Genomic DNA, 22,078 nt, shown 5'->3' with positions numbered 1-22,078 from the left:
TCTTGCAGTACTTCGCCACTTGATTTGCTTGTCCGCTTGATTAAAAAAGCACCTTACCTAATCTAGCCTAGATTGAGTCATATTTCTAGCTTATATAAGCCTGAATTATGGAAGTTATGATTATATAAGCTAAATTATATAAGCTAAAATTCTAATCTTATCTTATCAGGGTTAGGGTTTACTTTTCTTTCCAAAAAAACCCAGAAAATTAAAAGAAAATAGAAAGAAGTGGAGTAAACTGAGCCTATAAGGACCCACTATAGGACTGAGGCCACTTGCTTGTTCGCTTGCAAGCCGCTTGGTCAAAAAGGCCGCTTGCTTTGTCTTGAAGACCATCGCCAAACCGTCAACTTCACTTGTCAAGTGGCTTGAATCCGCTTGACTTGTGTGGAACGCTGAGGGCGCTGATGCAGTCTGTCATCAACCCTCCAGTGTGTCGCTCCCACACCCGTTGCTTGCTTGCTTGGAGAGCGGAGGCAAGGTCGGGACCTAACACGGTAATTGCATCAATGTGTGCTTCAGAGTACTTGTACTCAATCTCTATTTTTGAGTCAGCCAAGCTGCCATCGCCGAAGGGGCCATGTTGCTCACGTCTTTCAATAGAAACAGGGTTGGCAGTCGGTAGAGTAGCGTCCAATCCGTCCTCAGGTCTATGCGGCTCACTCATGCTACATTGCGTTGCACATGTAATGCCGAGCGTCAGGGCTGCATCATCTAAAATGGCGTGTTCGAAGGTATTGCGGTTGCTCTTGAGATATCCCAACAACGAGATTCGTTCCATATTCTTCAGTTCCACGATTCTTCTCTTTCCAAGACTCGATGAGCAGAGAACCACAATCCCGCCACCACACTGTTCTAGGACATCCTGGAGGAACCTTTTGTAAATCTTATCTCTCCGATCTGTTGTTTCGCTTTTCAAAATCTGGGCCGCCGACGTGGCAAGGTTTGCCGGATCATCTAAGCGCTGTAAAACCTGGAGCGGGGTCAAACTGGCTTTGAGTTTTCTCTACACAAGTTTTGACGGGCCCCGGTAACGTTTCGAGGACCGAGATTTTGCGTCTTGTAAGCTCAGTCTCCATGGAAACAAGCATTTCTCGACTGAGTCGCAAAAGCTCTTCAAGTTCTTGTGTGGCAACATCATCGTAGCCATCGTGGAAGTTGAAGGACGCTTTGCCTTTCGTGCTCAATGTAATGCCAGGTTCGTCCATGGCGATCGTAGAACGAGGGGGAAAGAAGGTGATGGTGGGAACGTTGAGGGGTTTGACCAGTAAATTCAAGGGCACAACCCGGGAAATACATGGGAAATGACTGGGAAAACATGGGTAAAATCTCAGTAAGATTGACTGTGGGTCTATGACCGGACGATCCTCGGGTGGCGTGAGTAGGCAGAACAGTGCAGATGCACTGTATTCATTCTCGATTTCGAGTATTTCTGGTCCTAGATGATCGGCCACAGCCTGGGCGGGCAAGTTGCCGACTGACAACAGTTCATTCGTGCATGCGGCCCTGTGACAGGAGCCGAAGCAACCGGGCTGAGTCACTATTGGACTAGCGACCCACCGGAGTTTGGGTCGGTAATTGCTTGGAAGGTGGCTGTTGCCACCTGGGATATGCTGGGTAGGATCTGGGTAGGATCTGGGTAGGATCTGGATAGAACCTAGGTAGAACCTAGGTAGAACCTAGGTAAGACTTGGGTACAATCTGGATTCAGACTAGGCCTAATCTATCCATGGCTCGGGTCTTCTTTTCCTGGTGAAATACGATCCCAGTCACTAGATGACGTAATCAATTTTTGCCGATCGGAGGGGCCCACATTCCAGATCTGGTCAATTAGCCTTAATGGCTCTGCCTTGCGAAGGTCTCTGAGAGCTTTCTGTTGTAGTTCCTACCGCAGAACTGATGAAGATAAGTGAACTTATTGCTTAATCCCTGAATATTCAGTCTTAACAAGAAATTCGTAAACTCTGTTTATCAAGAAGGCATATCGCTATGACAGTTAATTGATTTAATGTGAAAATACCCCGTAGTTCACGCGCCGTTCTTGTTCGTTGAATCATCCTGAATCTAATCATCCTTTCTCCAGTGATTGCCCTGTTCTTCCCCTCCTTCTCTATGAACAGTTGGTGCCATGATCGCCATCATATCATGACTGGTAGGCGGTTCATAATCTTCTCCATCACGGGGGGTCAAGGGCTGTCCTTTCTCATTAACCTCTACCGTTGGTGCCACAGGCTCCACGATATCATGCTTGGCCCTAGGAGACTGTCCTGAGTTGGTAGACGTCTCAGTAGCCTGCGTCTTGGTGGATGGAGGCTCGGAAAAGGAGGCGGGGATTTTGGTGTCTGCTTTGCTTGGTTCCATAGTTGCCCTGTTCATGGGTAGTAGAATGTAGAATGTCAGTTTAGACTTAGGAAGGTGCATTCGGTTCATTTATAATCGAGGGATACAAGAGGTACTGAAGTCCAGGAGACGAGGGTCAGCAGAAGTGCAGACACGTAGTGCTGCAGGCTTTGAACACCGCCATCTCGTAAATGAATGTGCAGACTGCACCACCATCATGTAAGTTGGTTCTGGATGTGCCAAGCTGAACTGTGCTTGCATGATGGTGTCGACTTCACCGATCATCACTTCGTTCATAGGCCGCAGAGACGTGACCTGCATACCACCAGGCCAACTCGGGGTTCGAGGCTCTGACTAGTGCCAAAAGTTCTGGCGGAGAGTACAACTTGAAGATGAGTATTATAAACATGGGTAACAAGCCAGTGCGCTTACCGAGGTCCAATGATAGGTACGAGGTATATAGCTCTGTCCATCGCATGGGTAGGATAACATAGCAACTTTAGTTCTCTTGTATTACTTCCTATCAAGATTATTATTAGCCCACGAGACCTTTGAAACGTCATGGAAGCATTGCACATTAAGAACGGAGCTCGTTACTTGTTCGAGCTGAAATTAGAGAGAAGAGTGACCATCGAGTTCAAAGCCATTGACAGTGGATGTCTCAAACTGCCAGATTGGATGGTGAGATTATGAGAACTCGGCGCAGCCTTTTTACTGACTTCTTTCGGGTTTTTGATAATGGCATCTGGCTGCTCGCGGGGAAGATACAAGTGGAGCAAGTAGGAGACACACTCATATCACAGGAAGTCGTGCAAATTGTAGACTGTTCTCTTGTTATGGAGGAGGATGAGGATCGTTGAAGACAGCAGAGCCACTGAGACCAGAGAAGAATTGAGGAAAATTTAGCGAAGATGAGGCTGGGCGCTTGGTCGCCTGGAAGCAGGCTGCTGTGTATTTTGCGCTTGAATGAAGGCTACTTCTGTTTCGAGCATCCTCTAGTAGACCCATGCAATGAATAGTGGGGCTAAGAAAGTGATGGGCTATGTTTTGCATCTCCCAGATTTTCAGCTAAAAGTCCAGACCCACTTGTTGGTTGCTGCGACGAGAAAATTCGCGTAAATAGATTCGCCGATCCGTCGGTAGGGGAAAGAACGCCATAATTATGATGAGCGAATAGCCGGAGTATCCCTGTTCCGCCATGGTAGGTCGCAGTATAGGTATAGGCATTGCCATCGTACACCGGCTTCTCTCGACCATAGTTCTGCAGGCTATGCATGGCCCGGGCACCGATTGCTCCGTTATAGCGAGCTTGCCGCATCATCACCGCTGGAGATCCCTCCGGGCCCTTAGGTTCCAGAAAGAAGTTGGGCGCCATAATCCTATCTGTCGAAGTGGAGGGAATGATATAATATTGAAGCTCGCTGCGGATAGTCGGATGGAGCTGTTCAGGATAAGCGCTTAGAGCGATATCTGGTTTAGCAGCTGTTATAGTATTGTCAGTGAGTAGCTTTAGGTTTCCGAATATTATATTCTCAGTAGATGGACGGTTGTCCTCCTGAGGGCCAGCAATGACTGGTAGGATATATTTGCATATATCGCTTTTGTTCTTTGCTCTATCATTATCTCTTTAGCAGGTCTCGAAGGTAATATCTGGGAAGCAGGAGGGTGAGAGTGATGGCCTCGGGACAGCTAGTGCTGCCATTGTTTCCGCCAGATCCGGCTTTTGCGAACTCCAGGTTCGGTAGATCCCATGATCAGTCAGATGCTGTTCGAATCCAGGATTATAGGCCGATGACTTCCTGCTCTTAGTTGTCCTTGATATAGTTGTGATTGTTATTGGGTTGGTAGACCTGACTGCTTGGCTCTGGGATGAGGAGCTCATGTTGTCGGCAGTATGGTGCCTGCTCGGCGGAGCAGGAGCAGGATACCTTCGGAGGTCGCGCAGGTCTGGTCCGCCGTGGCGTGCAAATCGGTCGAGGGTAGCGGGCTCTGGAGGGGCAGGTCGTTCGCTGTTCCGCCGGTCCAACTCTTCCAGGGCCGAGCGGATCAGTGGAATTGTCGAGAGTCCGTCCCAGAACGCTGGTGGGTAGCGCCAGGGAGTGGGATGGTTGACGGAAGGCGGGTCGACACTCTCCGCTGGGGACTTAGCAGATGCTGTCTGCTGTCGAGGTGTCTGGGCTGCGCTCTTATCTGGCAGGGACTGGTCTATCTTCCGGGACTTCGCACAGCGACTGTGTTGCAAGCCGTCGTTTGCTCTTGTCTCTTCCGAACCTCGGGGATCGCCATAAAGGGCATCTCGCAGGAAACAAAAGTGAGCGCGGAACTTGATGATAATAAAGGGCATTGGTTGTATAAGAGCTAAAGTCTCATCGTTGGATCTTGTTGGCCATTCGATATGTACAGGGAGTATCAGCCAATAATTCTCTTACGATAAAGGGCATGGTCAGCGCTGGTGCTGACCGGTCCACCACGATAGGCGACTCATACCCATTATCTGTCCAGCAATGTTTGAGATATGGACACCAAACTTAGTCATAACTGTAATGATTCGTCCTAGGTAGGCGCTACCAATCTATAGAAGTGCTTAAATTGAATCGAAACCCAGACTCCATACGGAATTTTTGGGAAAAAGGCACAGCAGAAATACAATATTCCGAATAAGGACATTGTTAGGTCATGATTGTAATGTAATACTGAAGAAGGCGAGCCCGACGCGCGAGCGAGAAGCGCGAACTAACAGAGCCAGAACTGGCTCGATTGGAAGCTGTCAAGAGACCCCTCGCCGCGCTCCCCCTCCGGGGCACTTACAGGGCGCCCATAATTACAATTACTCACCCCCCCGATAGGCTTTTCACAAACTCCCTATTGTTGCCAATTGTGAGATTCGATGGTGGGCAAAGAATACTAGAGATCCAATGCGATATCTCTGAAAGCTTTATCATGCTGAGGACTCTGATGCCTAGATGTATCCAATGTTTTCGACTTCTGCTTTCCATTTCGAGAGTGTTAAGATGGAAGACAGCGTATCTGAATACAAGAACATTATAGCCACAAGTTGTTATCACTGATACCGGCCAGCCCTTCCAAGACCGGAGATCCTTCGCGATCTTCAACAGCCATATCGTGGCGACCACTGGGATCCAGTAGTCAGGTCTCTCGGTCTTGAGTATCCTCACTGCAGCTTCGTAGGATTTCTGACCAGCCAAGTCGTTCTCTAGCGAGACTTGGGCATGAGCTACAGAAAGGTGAATGATTGCTGTAGTGAACCCAGTGCCTTTTCTGAAGCTTGGGAGTTGTCGTGTAGCATCAAGAGCATGTTCCCAGCGCTGCAGAGCTTCGCTGTAATGGCCTCGGCAATGCTGAATACGAGCATTTGCCATAATGCTGCGGACATGCAGCAGCTCGTCGGTGATGTCCTGAACAGGTGGCGCAATGCCGATCAGCTGAAGTTGCTTTTCTGCATCCTCGAGCGCTCCCTTTCCCAGAGCAACCTCAACTGAGGCAAGCTGCAAGCGTCTCCATAGCCTTCCCCGTTTCCCGTGCTTCTCCATGTTGCACATCCCACTCTGGATCTTTGACTCCGCTCCTGCATAATCCTGGAGTTCGCACAGGATATCCGCCAGCCTACTAATAATCAAAGATCGGCTGATGTTGCACCCAAGCGTCAAGCATTGCTCAAGAGATCGCCGAGTTATTGCAAATTGCCGAGCAGACTGGAAGTACTTCGCTGCGTAGAGACAGAGTCTGGCAGAGACACCCGATTCCATGACCGAGGGTGTGGGCCATGGTTCCCATGCATATACGGAACTCAGGACCTCGTGCTCGCCTTGGCGCTGGATCAAGTTTTCGATATAAGACAGATGAAGCCTTCCAGCCAGAGCATGCTCTCTTCGAGTAGAAGGCGTGAGGCGCCAAACGGCATGCTGTTGGATCTCAAACTCCGAGCGGATAGCAATACGAGGCCGCTGAGGTTGAGGCGCAGAATTGGCTGAACATATACTGCGTGAAAGCTCTCGCTGAACGTAAGGATCCGCCAGATCCTATAGGACGGAGTTACAGGCGACCTAATCTTAACAAGCTGGATCTTGGAAGAGACGATGGTGATAAAGCTTATACATTGCACATTTCGCGCGTTAATAAACACAGTCTTTACTGTACTGTAACAAGTTCCCTTAGTACCCAACATTTCTATTCTTTCTAAATGAGGTACGCCTTGTACCAAATTGAGATTAAAGTAAAATCAAGGTGATTTGAGGCACAACTCTAGTACTTCAGACTCATAGGGATACAACCAAACTCTTCATTCACGTCTAATAAGAACTATCTGGTTATATACTAGAGATAGCTTTCAAGAAATTTCCCAAGTGCAACTGCACCTCGCACACAAAATCCCGCAACAGCCGATATCGAACCTAAGCCCCATATTACCATCTGAACCAATTGACAAATTGCTGAAGCACACGTATACCTGAAAATTATAATTTAGCAAAATATCATAATCTTTTCTTCATTACAACGATTCTTGGTCTCAGGGATATGTTGTGGATGATGCGAGTATGCGCCTTGAACTTCATGATGCTATCGCAGACAATCCCCTATGCTCTGTATAGCAGGAAAGAGCATGCTACGCGCTCATCTACAGTATGACGAAGGTGAGCATCAACATGGGTCCACATAGAGGTGGTCCTTTTGTATTGCTTGCTGCATAAGATGCAGGGAGATAGCAGTGGTGAAGTTGGTACGGGCGGTACTGAGCTCTCCACGGACGGGCGGAAGACTGCTTCGGTATAAGGGGGTGGAGGCTTGGAAGGTATGTCGGGACTGACAGCAACGACGATCTCGAGCATCGTCATTTCATCGTCAATTTTCGGCGTGAGATGCTGTAAAGTCACTTGACTCGATGTGACTTAGGTCGGCGAGAAGGGTGCGAGCATTTGAAAAGACTGAGGAGGAGCTGGTGTCTTCGGTCGAGGCTGCCTCACGCGGTTCGGCAGCAGTCTGCATAGCTTGCATACGAATGCATATGCAACCCAAAGCATTGATGGCGTTGATCTTTCTCTTTAACAACTCTTCATCTGAATGATCTTCGTCAAGATCGCTAAGAATCTCCGCAATACGCTTCCGTACTAGCGTAGTATAAGTTATAGATAGTAGCTCAGCAGCGTTCTGAATAGCCAGCTCTGTCAGAATGTTGCCAAGGTATTATCGGAGTTGATAGTTATCTTTCATCTGGAAAAACTTGCGATGCATGATGCTGAGGACTTTCCGATATTGCGTTTGTTTGACACTCCTAAGCTCGTTCTCTTTCTGCTTCAGCTGAACCCAGTTGTTACTCAGCATGCGGATTACCTTGCCATGCTTACTCGTTAGGAGCTTGCGGAGGCTGTCTAGAAGTCGGAGAACAAGCGAGCTTGAGCCGATCATCTGCATTATCTCGGCCGGCACTGCTTTTGGGGCGTTCTCATTGCGATGTATGCTCATATGGTTCATGATGGCCAGATAAGGGGAGCTGGTCCCACAGCTCAGGAAGGCGTTCTGCACAACAGCATTCACTTTGGCATTATGGTAGGACTCCTGTGGTTTATGTCGCAATATTTGGTCTCGGACGGACTGCCTATAGTGGCCTGTAGTAAGTCTGTTAGACCAAGCATGCTCAAAGGGCCACGATTTAGCACTTATGATCGACAACTTCCGCAAAGCCCCATCGGTAGCAATATTGTATAAGCTTCTCTTCTAGCTCTGCCTCTTGCCCGAATTGCACAGAATGATTATCAAAGATACAACATATCATTAGCTCATTTAACTTCACATAGCTATCGAGTAACTGAACCGACTTTCGAAAGACGAGCGTATGCTGGAACTCTAGCTTCCATCGGATTTTGATGCTCTGCTAGTTAAGAAGCTTGATTGTAAAGAAGAAGCTAGCACAATCAAACTTGCTTACAGCAATAACTTTCTCATCTAATGCCTTAGCAAGAATATAAGAGATGGGGCATAGAATAAGCAGCTGCTCTCTTCAATAAAGATAAATGTGGTAGGGATCTGCTTGTTCTTCTCGCCTTTATAGTAGCGAAGCAAGACTTGCATTGCGAGATGGTTGCACTCGCTGCTTCCCTCAGAATTGCGCAGAATTCACAAGTCGATATCCTTTCAGTATAAAACCTTAAGTTTTGAATTGTTCTCCCGTTCATCTATGCTGCTACATACTATACATGTTTCTGTGCGTAGCTTCTTAAGTAGATCCTTCTTAACATCAGTATAAGCATTATCCTTCTGATTGTATGCTGCAATCTTCTGAGAGCTGATGCTCAGTATATTATGAATAAGCTCATGTTTCCAACAGCTTGTAAACATGTAGAATAAGCGAAGGCAAGCATTGTTCAGTTAATCAAGTCTGCTGTAGAAGTTTGAGGAATCCTTGACTCAGAGGAAATGCTGCAAGAAAGTGAAGAGATCGGATTCAAGAATGAACTTCTGGTTCAGCTCCCCTCCTGAGCTTGTACCGCAGTGTAATATTAATCTTGATGGCATCCAAGAGGTGCTTCTTGAGAGTCGAATCCATCCTCCTTTCAGCGAATTAATTAGACAAGCTGGTCAGAAATCTGATGCAAACTCGAATAGTATTCTAGCTGCGAATTGGTCTACATTATCCTGTTTCTAACTCATTCATGAGGAAGTGAATGAAGAATGTAGCAAGGCTTCTCGTTTCATACGAGAGCAATAGCAAATGCTGTTTCCAATAAACCCCATCGTTAAGTCTATCGCAAAAATGCTGCTATCGGAGTTTCACATCTGTAAGATGGTATTTGTATCGATCAGAGTATCCTGGTGGAAATGGCTAATGCTGATTATCCCGTACAACGAAGCTGTTGCAGCTCGCTAGAGGTGATGAGTTCGCGCTCATGTTCCTCCAGCATCTGGCTCCAATCGATTTAGAACGCAAAACAGGCCTCCATGATAATCTAGCTGCTGTCTTGATCACGCATGAAGTGCTGTATCCGATGAACACATACCTGATAGCTGCTTAGCATTGCTTTGCTCGGAAATGCAGTAGTTCAATCAAATTTCTACTGAATGCCCTAAAGAAAGACAGATTAAATGTTCAACTTGTCAACGAAGTTCGTGTCAAACGTTGAAAATTCCCCAGTTTTAGGGATTCGGGCTGCATTTCAATTCAGCTGTAGAATCTGTGTCTGCCCAGGCCCAGGACCAGGTCAACACTGTGCCAGAAACACTGTGATGCGGCCATGCATGACTGGGTACCTGACCTCTTTGCTCTGACATTCCCATGTACGCCCATCATCACACCTCGCAGTGAGTTCGTTCATGGAATTACGATAATTGAATTGAATCCCGCTCTTGATTCTTCATGAGGCGCTAGCAGAATGTGCAGGTTTGTCCGCCCCAAGGAAAAAGAAACAATCGACAAAGGTAGCAAACGTGCAGTACGGCTCAGATCAAATGACCGTGCTGGCAAGGGGGAAGGAGAGGCCCGATCATGTCGACTTTGAGGCTGGGCATTTCAAATTTAGATAGTGATGTGGTCATGGGTGAAGAATTTTGGGGAAACCCCCCGCCCAATACTTGCAATTTTGCCATAACCAAGACAACATCACTGTAGGCCAGCCCAAGGTCAGGTCTTCTTCCAAGCGCAAGCCTTGAGTCCAGTCTCAAGTATTCTTGCAAGCTCAGGGCTCCATATACCCCCCTTCCCCAGGGCCATGAGCTACCGCGTATCGGGGTCGGACAGTAAGAAGTTGGTCCAGCTCAAGGAGGTCGCTAAACAGGACGCTGGCGAGGGTACCCGTAGACCTGCCGACTCTGAGGAACATAATAGGGGCTCTGCCGTCGGTGAGTTCCACGAGCCTCTTGTCCACAGTGCCAATGAGCCTCTCGAGCTAGACAAGCACATTAGAGAGCTTGCTGCCATCGACAACACCGAAGACCGGGCCCAGCCGGAGCAGCAAGCTGAGAAGCCTGCCTTCGACCACAATATCAACTTGCCTCCCCAGCTCAAGGATAAGATGGTAGCTGCCGTCATCATAAGACTATTCAGCCCGTTGTTCTTGTTGCTAGCCAGCCCAGTGGGCACGAGGACCAGATACGAGACCCCCGAAACCACCATGCCCTTCACGCTGCCCGGCTTGTTATCGACTATAATTCTCAGGCTATTGCTGACGGTAGCACCAAGGCTGCCCTTCTTGAGGAGTATGCCGGACAGGCCGCTGTTCATGCTGTCAACAAAGCTGGCCAGCCTGTGGGAGACAGTGAGCGGTATACTGGTGATACTGCGCAGCCTGCTTAGCCTGGAGAAGATGCTGAGCAGCAGCTCGCTGTCAACGATACTAAGGAGTGAGGACTCGCTGGATACCTGATTTTTCTGCTTGACGAGATGATCGAGGCGCTTTTCAAGCCCATCAGCAACCCCAGCCTTCAGGCCCGCATGATGTTCCCTGATCCTCAATGCCTCGCCAGTCCTCCAGCCTTTCTGATGCGGCAAACTTTTGTCCAACAGGCTCACGAAGCCAAGGCGAAGCACCGAGGACATGTCACCTTGGCCGCCATGCAGGATCCGGGTGTCCCCGGCCAATCTGTAGAATCCGCCATACAATTCGCCGACCCATTCCAATTCCGGAACCTGAACACAAACCAAAAGATCTTACACAGTAGAATCGAACGACCCGAGCCAGCAGTCGATTACAATAAGCATGCCCTCCTTCCTGTGATCACGTCGCAGAATATACGCCTAGACCCTTGCTGACAGCCAGTAGTAGGATCTGCGGACGGTGCTCGTGATGTAATGAGCAGCCCGACAGGGCTGAAGAAATTAGGAAAGTAAACTATCAAATGTAGCCAGGAGGAACAACTTGTCAAGTGAAAAGGTCACCCCCGGGCTGCGCTATGCTATGGCTAAGGAGGACTATGAGGTTAGGATGGAGAAGGCACCCGCTGTCGTGTTGGCTAGGGAAGATATCCCGGACAAAATGCCGGCGCTGCCGCCTATCCTATGTAATCGGGGTCTCGCAGCAGAGAGACAGAGGGCCAACACGAGGATGAGGGCTAAGTGGGAGGATATTGTGTGGGGGTGAGGAAATACTTACGCAGTCGGGCAGATTGAACAAACTTGATACATAAGCAGGCTTTATGTGACAAAAACAATTGATGACATGAATCCAGCGTTATGATAGTATCATAGTAGGGGTGGAGAAAGGAAGAAGTGCGGTGGTGGCGGCGGTGGTGGTTCGGCGCTGTGTCTAGTATAGTAGTGCCTGTGGATGGTAACTCAGGGGACAAATCAGGGATCCTTCAGTGCCTCAACGAGCCCTTAAGCTTTCTGCTAAGTGATGTCAGGGCTCAAGGGAGATAGGGTTTGGGTCTTCAGGTAGGAAATACTTGGTCTGTATTTGGTGCATCAGTCGCAGCATTTGGTCTACTAGTGAGAGCGTTGGGTCTTTCAGTATGCTGCTATGCTTCCTTTCTTCCTGGTGGGGCCACTTGGATTGGTAGGAAGGGACTTGATTGTGTGGTAAGAGCACTTGGTCTTTTGGTCGGGGCCTCTGGGGGGTTTTTGGTCACAGTAGATGGGGACAGCACTGAGTCTTTGGGGACAGTGCTAGGTGCCCCAGGAGAGTGACGTCTTCTGAAAGGGCTCCTTGGTGTTCTACTAGGAGAACTGAGTCCTGTTGCAAGAGAACTTGGGTTCTATAGCATGAGCTCTAAGTCGTCCAGTAAATATCCAGGATTTCTAGACAGCAGCCAGAGCTTCTATACAAGAGCTAAGCCTCTTGAACAAGTGCTAGATTTGTGGACAGAGTGCTAGAGGACACCATCAGGTAAGAAGATGAGGATGTCGAGGAAGGCCTTCTAGGTAGCAGGGTGGGAGCCAGTAGTTAAGAGTCAGGGCCTCCTAGACACACGCCATCAGTCTTGGTATGGGCGCTAGGCCATGTGGGGAGGAGACTGCCAGTGTGTGGGGTGTCTGGGAGTCTAGCGGAAGATGGGAGAGACACACTTGTGGATTATGTCACAGCACACCCCTCCTACCTTTCTGGGCCTGTCTTCATCCTTCTTGTCATATCCTGCATAACACAATCATGGGAATTGTGAATCCTATCTCTCAAGAGTACACATACACAAGCTTGACACCTGTCTTTGTATGTACCATTTCACAATAACCAGATCCCCTCCATCTCTTCGCGCTGACCTCTATTGTGCCCACCATTAATACTCTGGCCCAATTCATGGGAAAAGACAAAGACTCTATCCTTGATCAAATAATTCTTGAACTAGTGATTGTCTTGCATTAGCACTGACAAAGCTGGAGCTGACTATAGCATTGACTATAGCTCCGACTATACCGAACCCCTACATGCAGACTGCCTCCCACCCCGCACTGGACACTTACAATGGCTAGACAAAGTTTGAGGGGGAGGGGCAAAGCAGGAAGAGGAGGTGGGAGAGGAGAAGGAGGAGGAGGAGAAGGAGGAAGAGGAGGAGAAGGAGGAGGAGGAGGAGAAGGAGGAGGACTATGAAGAATGTGGATCTTTGTACAGGGGAGGAGAAAAAGGCAACCCAAAAAAACAACCGGGGGTCCCTTCCCTGGCGCCTGGGATTTTTGCCTCGGGACTTCTTCCGGCACAAGACCTAACCTTCGTCGCTCCACGTCCGGAACAGGAACGCTTCGCGCAACACCCAACCCCTCCCACCATGCCAGTTTGTTCTCTTTTTGCCAAGAGAACTTTCCAAGGCGACTCGACAGCCATGAGCTAATTCCCCTTTTGGGCGACCCCGTCAGTGTGTGTCGCTACGACAATCGCTGCGACAAAACGTGCTCTTTGTCCCTACACGAGCGACCGACCGTCCTATACTACGACACCCTATACTACGACACCCTATACTACGACACCCTATACTACGACACCCTATACTGCGACACCCTATACTGCGACACTCTATACTGCGACATCCTGCCTGTCTCTCTCCGTCCCTCCCTCCTTTTCTATTCATCCTCCGAGAATACTATACATACAAGCTTCAGGGTGGTCTTGGTGGTAGTGTTTGTTGCGGCTGCGGCTGCTGCTGTTGTCATTGTTACTGGATCGACAAGCATTCAACGAATATGCAGCTAGACATGCAAGCGATCATGAGGGGCCCTGGCAGGCCTGCCGTCGTCGACGCGCTCGAGGCATCGATGGCGGAGGAGGCGGATGACTCCAAGGAGCATGCGCGACCCAGGAAGAGGACGAGGAGGGCCTGTGACAAGTGCTCTGCCTCGAGGACAAGGTGCAATGGCGCATATCCGTGGTAAGTCAGCTTCCCAAGCCTGGCGCAACCTAGCAAACCACACTGCCTCCCTCGCCCCCCACTGCGCGCGCGCAACATATGGCCCGAGAAACACCTGCTGCTCATGTTTCTTTTCTCATGTGTGTGTTTGTTCGGATACATGCAGCCGTCGTTGTGAAGGTATGTTATCCTCCTGCTCTTGCCCCATTTCTGTTTCTCTCGTTCCGCTGTGGCCGTTGCCCTCCCATCACTGGCTGGTCATATTGTGATGTATACATACTATTTTCTTTCAGAGTTTGTGACATATCTGGAACAAAGACGAATACTGATTGCCTCCATCGTAGATTACGGTTATACTTGCCGCTACAATCGCGAGATCAAGAAACGAGGCCGTGCACCCTCGAGCGCCACGACTTCGCAACAGGACACACAGCATCATCTGGCCCATCAGCAATTTTCTGCGCAGGTGTCGCCCTCGTCGCCCCTCACATCGCCCGAAACGAGCACGCAACCTCCCCCCATTGACGACCACCATCACACCGACGCACTGTCACGGCGAAGCTTTACAATGGGCCCGGACAGCGGCCATACCTTGTCTTCCTTCTCCAACGTCACCAGCCAGTCTCCTCCATCAACAGCTCCGACATTGCCTCTTGCGCAGATGAACCTGTCCTCCTTACTTGATCCGGCCCCAAACCTGGACACGCCCTTGTTACCGCCGCCACCGCCATTGCTCCCGCCGCCGAGGATAGAGGATGGTGATGGCGCTGGTTCTGACGAGAGCGCCGAGCATCCTTCCCCTCTTGCTGAGGGCGGCGGCAGGTTTCTGCGCCCGTGGCGGACGACAAAAGGCTTACATGGACGGAGGGGAGAACATTCTCAGGAAATACAGCGCACGACAAACAAACAGACGACAGGGATGACGGGGACGACGACGATCTTTTCCAACTCCCATAATATGGGCGAGGATCTTGCGCCCGAGACGCAGCGCGCACAGTATTCCCTCTATCGTGCTCCGTCCAGCGACTGTCGATATCGCTGTCTGGATCCTGTTCTTCCACATTTGGGCAACATCATCCCAGCCTCTGTCGCATGCGACCTCCTCGACGTATACCTGACGGAGCCGGGAAGTTCTCTGTTCCGCTGCGCCTCCCCATATATTATCACTCGTATCTTTCGCAAGACGTCGCTGCTCCATCCGACCAACCCTCGACGCACCACGCCCGCCCTGCTGGCGACGATGCTCTGGTGCTCTGCGCAAACTGCCGACATCGTCATGCTGCACGTTCCAGGCTCGCGCGCGAGGATTTGTAATGCGCTGTACGATCTGGCGACAGCGCTGATTATAGACAGAGATCCAGACCGGTGGAGAAGGTTTCATGGTAAGACTCGCTCTCGTTGTCTGATCTTAGCCAAGCGTGTGCGGTAAATGACATTGAGTAAAGCGTTGATTCTGACATCCAATTGTGTTCGTAGGAGGGCTGCGTGTGGAAAAGAGTGAGCAGCCTCAGGATGGCTACCAATTCTCCTCGTCCCAGCCTCTCACGACGGCCAAGAACGAGCCAGGGGGTGTTGTGGACGACGTCCTGACCTTCATCTTGCTCTCGATCGCCGTTTCAGGCGGCGACTTCAAAAGCGACTGTTTTAAGTGGTGGAGCAAGGCGGTCCGGTTAGCCTTTTCCCTGGAGCTGAATCGAGAGGACGAGCGGTGCTCCGCGCCCATGTCACCCTGTGCGAACCCTTTATGCTCGTGCAGGCGTGACCAGGAAGGCCTCTCGCTGTCGGATATAGAGGCGAGAGAGGAGAGGAGGCGGGTTTTTTGGCTGCTGTATTGCCTCGACAGACACCTGGCCCTGTCTTTTAACCGCGTCCTCGACATTCCGGACTCGTACTGTGAGATCTATGGTGGGTAGCCTTCGTCATTGTCACCCTCCTTCTGTTTATCATTGTTGGAAGCACTTTGTTTGGTTCCCCGAGCATCCAATGCAGGCTGTTCGTTGACACTTTTCTCCTCTTCAACTACAGCTCCTCTTCCCGAGGCCATCTGGGAAGATCTTGATATCATTCCGCCAGGAACCTTACCACAGAGGGAGTTTGGCCCCCCAAGTATCGTCACAGGGACAGGATTCTTCGAATATTTCCTTCCGCTCATGGCCATTCTTGGAGACATCATCGACGTGCACCACCGTAGGTTCCACCCTCGTCTGAGTGCCGTGGATGATTCTCACGCCGTCGCAATCATCAGTAACAATCTTGCGACCTGCGAGGCAAGTATTGACAAGCTACGACGCGAGGTTGACGAAGATGACAATGCGGACGAGCATAACACAGCCGCACCAACGACACCACCGCCGCCACCATCAACGTCTTCGTCGTCGTTCGGTGCAGTGCCCATCAAGGACCTCATCACGACGAGCTACAAATCGCCCATCTTCTCCCGGTCTTCCACCGTGACGACGCCCTCGCATGTCAGCCCATCATTGCCGCCACCGCAACCACCATCAGCCCCACCATTAGTCTCCTCCTCGTCCAAGTCATCATCGTGCAGAAGTGCAAGGGATCGGTCACGTCTCGAGCTCGTCGCTGCGTACAGCGCCCACATCCTACATGTTCTGCACGTCCTGCTCCACGGGAAATGGGATGCTCTGTCGATGCTGGACGACGATGACGACTGGATCACCAGTGCCCGGTTCAGCGACTGCGCAGGACACGCCATCGCCGCCAGCCAAGCCGTCAGCAGCATCCTGCGATCCGACCCGGAGCTGACTTTTATGCCGTACCTGTTTGGCATCTACTTGCTGCACGGTAGTTTTATCTTGCTACTATTTGCGGACCGCATGCCTCAGCTGGGCGCAAACCGGAGTGTTGAGCTTGCTTGCGAGACCATCGTCCAGGCCCACGAGGTCTGCGTTGTCACCCTAAGCACCGAGTTTCAGGTATGTAAAAGCTCACTCGTTGTCTTCCCTTCTCTTTCTTCGGCAAATTATATGGATGTAAATATGTTACGTACTATGAAGGGGAATATGCTCAAGTCGCGCAGCAACATTGCGAAGAGGGGATTGAATCTAGTCTCTTCAAATCACTTCCCACGAGATGTTTCTCAAGTTGACAATAAATTTCTACTTCTCTAGAAAAACTTTCGCAAGGTCCTACGATCAACACTCTACAGCGTTCGAGGATCAAGCCCAACAGAGTGGGAAGAGCACAAAGCGAGGCGAAGGGCTCTCTCACTGTACCGTTGGACAAAGGGGGCCAAGGGGCTAGCCTTGTGATGGTTTTCAGATGCATACACGCTCGCTGTCCCACCCTTCTACCGATACCTGTCACAATGAGGGGTTGTCATGTACATATGTAGCCATTATACAAGTATCAAGGCCAAGCCAAGCCAAGTTAAGCTCTAGCTGTCGACATATATACAGATGGGCGTCTTGCTCAATGGGTTGTATGATTCTGCTTTTGTCATCCCAGCCGGCTTACATGAAAACAACACGTCAGGCAAAGAAACACAAGAAAACAAATGATGTATGTTTGCCAGCGGCATTTCTTCTATTTGAAATGACCATCATCAAGCCAAACCAGTAAGGCCTTTTACCTTTTTGTTCCCCTCGACCCGACCACCAGGCATCGCAGTTTACACATACCGTTTCTCGATCACAACTCCTATTGCGTTACCTCGTTCCTCCGACATTCACGCCTAGATCTTGTCCTGAAAAGCAGCTTATTGGCGTCGTCAACACATCACTCTGTCTGTGAATATCTCGGAAACATCCTGGCATCGCCGCGGCGGCATGGATGCCTCACCAGCAAGAATACTCCCAACAAGACTAAAGAGGTCAGTCATGAAGTCCAAGCTCCCAAGGGGCGTGACCCTGCAGTTGATATATCATACAGATCTTTGACAAGACTTGTGAGTGTCAAAATATCATTGGGCAGGATGTTCGGCTTCTCGTCGGGCATGAGGAGGATCGGTTTGTAGACTGGGTGCAACGTTGAGGGAGCTGGGCACGGCACTGGCGGCGGGGAGGCCGTCATCACCATTGTCGCCAACGTCGTCGCTGTTGTTTCTGTTATTGGAATTACTTCTACTGCTGCTGCTATTTTTACCTTTGCCGCCGTTAACAGGTGGTACTTGAGCTTTTGGGGCGGTGGAAGATTCCCTCACGTTGTTGCCGCGGGTAGAGCGTCCATACTTCTTGTTGCGAGTGAAACGCGCAGCCAGCATGATTTCTTTGGGGGAAGTTGTCGACGATGTTATGAATCCTCTTGTTTAATATGTCGGCAATAGATCTCCGTCTTTCCAAGGGTCTTGGGAAGAGGAGGTTTTGAAGCAAAAAAGAATACGAAAACAATGGAAGATGAAAGAGAGGCAGTAAAGTAAAGAGATCACAGATTGAAGGAAGAAAATCACAGACTCAAGTATGAAGATGCCGGTGCTTAATATCCAGACGATGAAGAAAAGTGTGCAACCGATGAGACCAAAAATAAGGAGGGTCAAGTAGAGTATAGAGACGATAGGGCCAATTATGAAGGTAATGAGTAGACTTTGACAACCATAGAGCATGTGTTGGATGAGAGCTGAAGAAGACGATTTGTTGAAGCGCAGGAACGGCATCATGAAGTCAAGCTGAGGTCCAAGGCCCGATCGTTCATGTTTGTCACCACAGCAGTGACCTACACAGCGTGAACCGGGATTATTCTGCACGCCCTGGTCCAGTCTCTCATGCTAGTCGTAGGTATAGGGTATGCTCTTCGGAACCACGAAACACGGCCACCCCCAAATGGTTGTATCGCTGGCTGGAGAATGTAAGGATGAGAAGAACTGTGATGTTGTCTTGCCCTGCTGGAAAACCTGATCCTCTGACCCCCTCCTTGACATTCTTTTGTTCTCTTTGCTTCTCTCTCTCTCTCTCTCTCTCTGTGGAGCCATGGAGAGAAAGGTCTAAGCGAAGCAGTCAGGAACAAGCAATGTCGACTTCTGGCGAGCCGAGATACTTTCTCCGACCAGGCCTTTCTACATGCTGTTGTATAACCACAACGTCGCAATGATGCCCAAATACCACACGCCAATACCACTTGATGATCGAGAGTACCCCCTGACAGCCGCATACAATGTGCTCACAGCTGGGCCAGGCCCAGGTGAGGTGGCAGGAGAAGCAAGTCTAGCGCTGTTTCATGGGAGAGGTTACTGTGCAAGTGGCTGAAGTGTCTAGAAAATAGATTTCTCGTTAGCATGTGCGAGTAAGAGAGGAAAAGAAGAGAGAGAAGGAGGGGGAGAGGAAACCGGGAAAGAAGTGGGAGCCAGAAAGAGCGACTATGTGTGTAACCAACAGAAAAAAGCAGATATTTAGACCAAGGGAATGCATCGCACAGCAGCATGGACACAAAGCTAGAGTTCGGAGGAGTACAACAACATCTACGAAGTATCTCGAGAACCCCTCCCCTCCAAGGAAAAGTATACTCGTCGCAACACACACAAAACAAGCAGTGGAGGCTCAATGCAACAGGCGTATCACTATCACCAAGTCCCAGAACAGATGGAGTCACGAAGAGCTTTTGGGAGTTGGCCGTACTGACCTGCTGCAGAAGGAAGGCCTCTGTAGTAGAATGTAGGAGCGGTGTGCGTGCACGCGTTTGTGTATGCAGCAACAAGGAAGGAGTGGTGACCTGAGGACGCTGAAGTCCACTGTAATCAATTGCTCGTGTTGATGACTGCATTAGTGCGGGTGTCGACCTTGGTCCTTTGCTTATGAGAGGAATACCAATTAAACGAGGGGGTTGACTAGAATGTAGTGTAGTGTGGGGCTTCGGTAGGAGAGATCCGAGACCTACAAGGTGCTCATCGTTTAGTGTTTCATTCCTGCATCACGAGGTGGTGTAGAGAGACGGGCTCCCATCCAATTGTTCTATCCGGAATACGAAGCTGATTGGGATCGGCACGGGAAAAAGAAAACTAAAGGAAGGAAAAGGAAGGAGAAATGAAAGTCAGATTTTTTCCTTCTCTTTATCAGGCAGAAACGGTACAATTCTTCCTCGATCTCGGGTGCCAAGCAATACCCCTCCCGTAGTGGGTGCCAAAATTGGTTGCCGGCCAAAAAACCCGCACGGCTAAGTTCCCTTGGAACAACTTCTTAAACTTGTGATACTCTCGTGGTATGCCAGCAAGTGTTGGTTCTGATCCTTCTTCTGTTTCTGCTATCTGGAGGAACAGGATGTACCGTTGAGCGTGCTTTTCTTTCACTTGTCGTCTGCCAGTTTCGTAGATTGGGGGTCATGCTGTAACCTGCCCTGCTTCCGTACTTCTTGGTAATATCTGGCGCTTTGGGTTGCTCGTGCCGCTTCGGGCCGAATCTCTGGGGATGTGATCGTGAGATTTCCTTATGGTTCCAAAGTCCACACTTCTTCTGTTGCTCCGAGTCGGGCCGTGTTTCTCTGGGCCTGCGTGTACTCGTTGTAGGGTCAATCTGCCGATGCCCTGGCACTGTCCATTTGTGTTCATCGTCGCTAGATCCTTCTCCATGAGCCATCAGCCCCACTGATTTGGAGGTATCTGTGGGTTCGTTTGAGGCCTCTTGTCTTGAGCGCTTCTCAGTGACTAAATCCGATCCTTCGCCTTTGATTGCGTCCTTCCCATGGGTAACAGCATTGTCCCAAGAGATCTGGCCAGTGGGCCAATACTACTACTGTTCAGCTCTCTTTACCTTCTTTTCTTCATCATACATACCAGCCAACGACATCAGCCCGGTTGGTAATGGTAATAGAGGGACAAGCAACAATTACAGCATTAGTTGTGTTTTCTTGTCTTTGCACTTTCGGCTTGACCAGCTCTCCATCACCCGCTGTGATCTCATCTGTGGTGGAGACCATCATTCTTCTCGTTCACTCGTCGCGACAGCATCCCATAGGGACGACGAACGCTCAACTCCTCCCCTGGGCTCCCGAGCGGTCAGCACCAGGTGCGCAATCAAGCCACAGCAGGCTCAACATGTCGTCTTTGAGTGGCCAGAGCGGTTGTCCCCCACAGGAATCTGCCTATCCACCTCCTCCGGGCGAAGAGGACGACCGCCCTCCTCGACCTCAGTATCGACAGCTGCCTCTGCCAGTAGGCATAACCCTCCCGCCTAGTGAGCTCGGTATAGTTGATTATATATTAATATGTGCACTTGCCGCAGCTGAAGCCCTTGTAGAGCTGTAGTTTAGGGTGTGCAGGGGAGCTGTTCTCTCGCAGCGGCCAGCGGTCCATACAGTTCAGTCAGTTCAGTCCAGCACCCCTCGACTGTTTAACTGTCTATATTCGCGGACGACTGCACTGGTAGGCTAGGCTAGACGACTGACTACTAAGATTACTGAGAAATCTATTCAATTAACCTTGATATACGACTTCAGTGGTCTACCCGGCATGGATAATGATGAGATACCATAGACTTTGTTACCATCTGATCCCGCGCGAGGTCCCTCTCTCAAATGGATGAATGCCCACTTCTGAATCCTCGCAGGGCCTTTTTTAGTTTCGGGGGTTTTTTTATTTTTTTTAATTTTGTCAGCCCTGAGTCACCTCCGCTGGCCCCGTCGAGAAGCCATTTCTCCACCAGTGCTTCAGCCAGGAGAGCATCTCCAACGTAGATGCCTTCATGCGGACTCTCTGTGAGGACATCGTAAGCCTCCCTTGGCTGAAGACCCGCTCGCACTCTGCAGATGTTGCGGGGATGGAGAGGATATCAAAGGCTATCTGTGATAGTGTGGGAAACTGGGCCCTGTGAGCAGCCTACTATAACAGAGAGTCGATGTAAGGAGAAACGAGTGGACTGAGCACGTAGAAGTGGCATAAAGAGTGTTGAGATTGAATCTAACTAAAACAAAAGGAAGACCTTCGAAGTGACCATACCAAGCTCTCAGATGGTTTTATAGATGGACCAAATGAGAGGGTTAGGGTTAAATATGCCCCATTTTTCACACGATCTCATCGCCCTCTGGCATCTCCTCATCCTCAAGCTCGAGGTACCTCTCTATCTCAGGCTTTGTTTGTTGTGGCTTGGGCTTAAGTCTAGCACTGAACGATGTAGACCACAACAGTACTATTGGTGCTGCTGATGCTGGTCTCTGTGGTGAGGCTGTAGGCCGTGCTGCCCAGTAGTTCTGGTAGAAAGCCTTGAAATCCCTTTCAACCTGATCAGCTATGACTGGAGCAGCTAACCGGATGCCGTCAAGACGATATTGAGGATGTAAAATAGTGGCAGCGAAGGATATCGGGCATTCTTGCAGCTTGTCTTTATATCGCAAGAGAACTCCGAGGGCGTGCTGTACAGAGGTACGGAGAAAGTCTGTACCCTCGAGCCCACAGCTCTCTAACAGCTTATCCTCTGGCAAGGCTGCCAGGCTCTCTTGTTGTCGCCTTCTTGGTGTGTTGCGAGGTACGGTCTCACAGTACTGGCGTCTGAACCAGGGAGTTCATTGCGAT

General features: G+C 49.9%; 8 protein-coding genes across 8 annotated transcripts; 3 read left to right on the top strand and 5 right to left on the bottom strand.

The window, feature by feature from the left end:
• Positions 1-85: 85 nt before the first annotated feature.
• On the bottom strand, positions 86-1,208 carry M406DRAFT_74156 (uncharacterized protein; the record flags this gene model as incomplete). Its single annotated transcript, XM_040925719.1, has 3 exons — positions 86-100; positions 449-973; positions 1,011-1,208. The coding sequence occupies 3 exons, from the start codon at positions 1,206-1,208 to the stop codon at positions 86-88; spliced, it is 738 nt and encodes a 245-aa protein (XP_040774528.1).
• An 856-nt stretch (positions 1,209-2,064) lies between these two features.
• Positions 2,065-2,749, bottom strand: M406DRAFT_74155 (uncharacterized protein; the record flags this gene model as incomplete). Its single annotated transcript, XM_040925718.1, has 2 exons — positions 2,065-2,368; positions 2,664-2,749. The coding sequence occupies 2 exons, from the start codon at positions 2,747-2,749 to the stop codon at positions 2,065-2,067; spliced, it is 390 nt and encodes a 129-aa protein (XP_040774527.1).
• A 2,700-nt stretch (positions 2,750-5,449) lies between these two features.
• M406DRAFT_75460 (uncharacterized protein) lies at positions 5,450-6,465 on the bottom strand (the record flags this gene model as incomplete). Its single annotated transcript, XM_040925851.1, has 3 exons — positions 5,450-5,473; positions 5,517-6,380; positions 6,457-6,465. The coding sequence occupies 3 exons, from the start codon at positions 6,463-6,465 to the stop codon at positions 5,450-5,452; spliced, it is 897 nt and encodes a 298-aa protein (XP_040774526.1).
• Positions 6,466-7,200: 735 nt separating this feature from the next.
• M406DRAFT_74153 (uncharacterized protein) lies at positions 7,201-7,830 on the bottom strand (the record flags this gene model as incomplete). The annotated part of the gene is made up of 2 exons (XM_040925717.1): positions 7,201-7,466; positions 7,704-7,830. The coding sequence occupies 2 exons, from the start codon at positions 7,828-7,830 to the stop codon at positions 7,201-7,203; spliced, it is 393 nt and encodes a 130-aa protein (XP_040774525.1).
• A 2,008-nt stretch (positions 7,831-9,838) lies between these two features.
• On the top strand, positions 9,839-11,429 carry M406DRAFT_74152 (uncharacterized protein; the record flags this gene model as incomplete). Its single annotated transcript, XM_040925716.1, has 5 exons — positions 9,839-9,957; positions 10,058-10,367; positions 10,397-10,607; positions 10,698-11,006; positions 11,194-11,429. 5 exons carry the CDS (start codon positions 9,839-9,841, stop codon positions 11,427-11,429), a joined length of 1,185 nt encoding a protein of 394 aa, XP_040774524.1.
• A 2,042-nt stretch (positions 11,430-13,471) lies between these two features.
• M406DRAFT_341050 (uncharacterized protein) lies at positions 13,472-13,648 on the top strand (the record flags this gene model as incomplete). The annotated part of the gene is made up of 1 exon (XM_040921618.1): positions 13,472-13,648. The coding sequence occupies one exon, from the start codon at positions 13,472-13,474 to the stop codon at positions 13,646-13,648; it is 177 nt and encodes a 58-aa protein (XP_040774523.1).
• Positions 13,649-14,581: 933 nt separating this feature from the next.
• Positions 14,582-17,070, top strand: M406DRAFT_293186 (uncharacterized protein; the record flags this gene model as incomplete). The annotated part of the gene is made up of 5 exons (XM_040919072.1): positions 14,582-15,005; positions 15,100-15,528; positions 15,649-16,063; positions 16,175-16,559; positions 16,755-17,070. The coding sequence occupies 5 exons, from the start codon at positions 14,582-14,584 to the stop codon at positions 16,893-16,895; spliced, it is 1,794 nt and encodes a 597-aa protein (XP_040774522.1). The 3' UTR covers positions 16,896-17,070.
• A 4,090-nt stretch (positions 17,071-21,160) lies between these two features.
• M406DRAFT_261834 (uncharacterized protein) lies at positions 21,161-21,382 on the bottom strand (the record flags this gene model as incomplete). Its single annotated transcript, XM_040917471.1, has 1 exon — positions 21,161-21,382. A coding segment is annotated over one exon (222 nt), but the record flags the coding sequence as incomplete, so codon positions are not given.
• Between the last annotated feature and the right edge of the window lie 696 nt (positions 21,383-22,078).

This window comes from Cryphonectria parasitica (genome assembly GCF_011745365.1).
Source record: "Cryphonectria parasitica EP155 unplaced genomic scaffold M406scaffold_6, whole genome shotgun sequence".
In the NCBI taxonomy this organism is placed as follows: Eukaryota; Fungi; Ascomycota; class Sordariomycetes; order Diaporthales; family Cryphonectriaceae; genus Cryphonectria; species Cryphonectria parasitica.
This window is presented reverse-complemented; position numbering and strand designations above follow the sequence as displayed.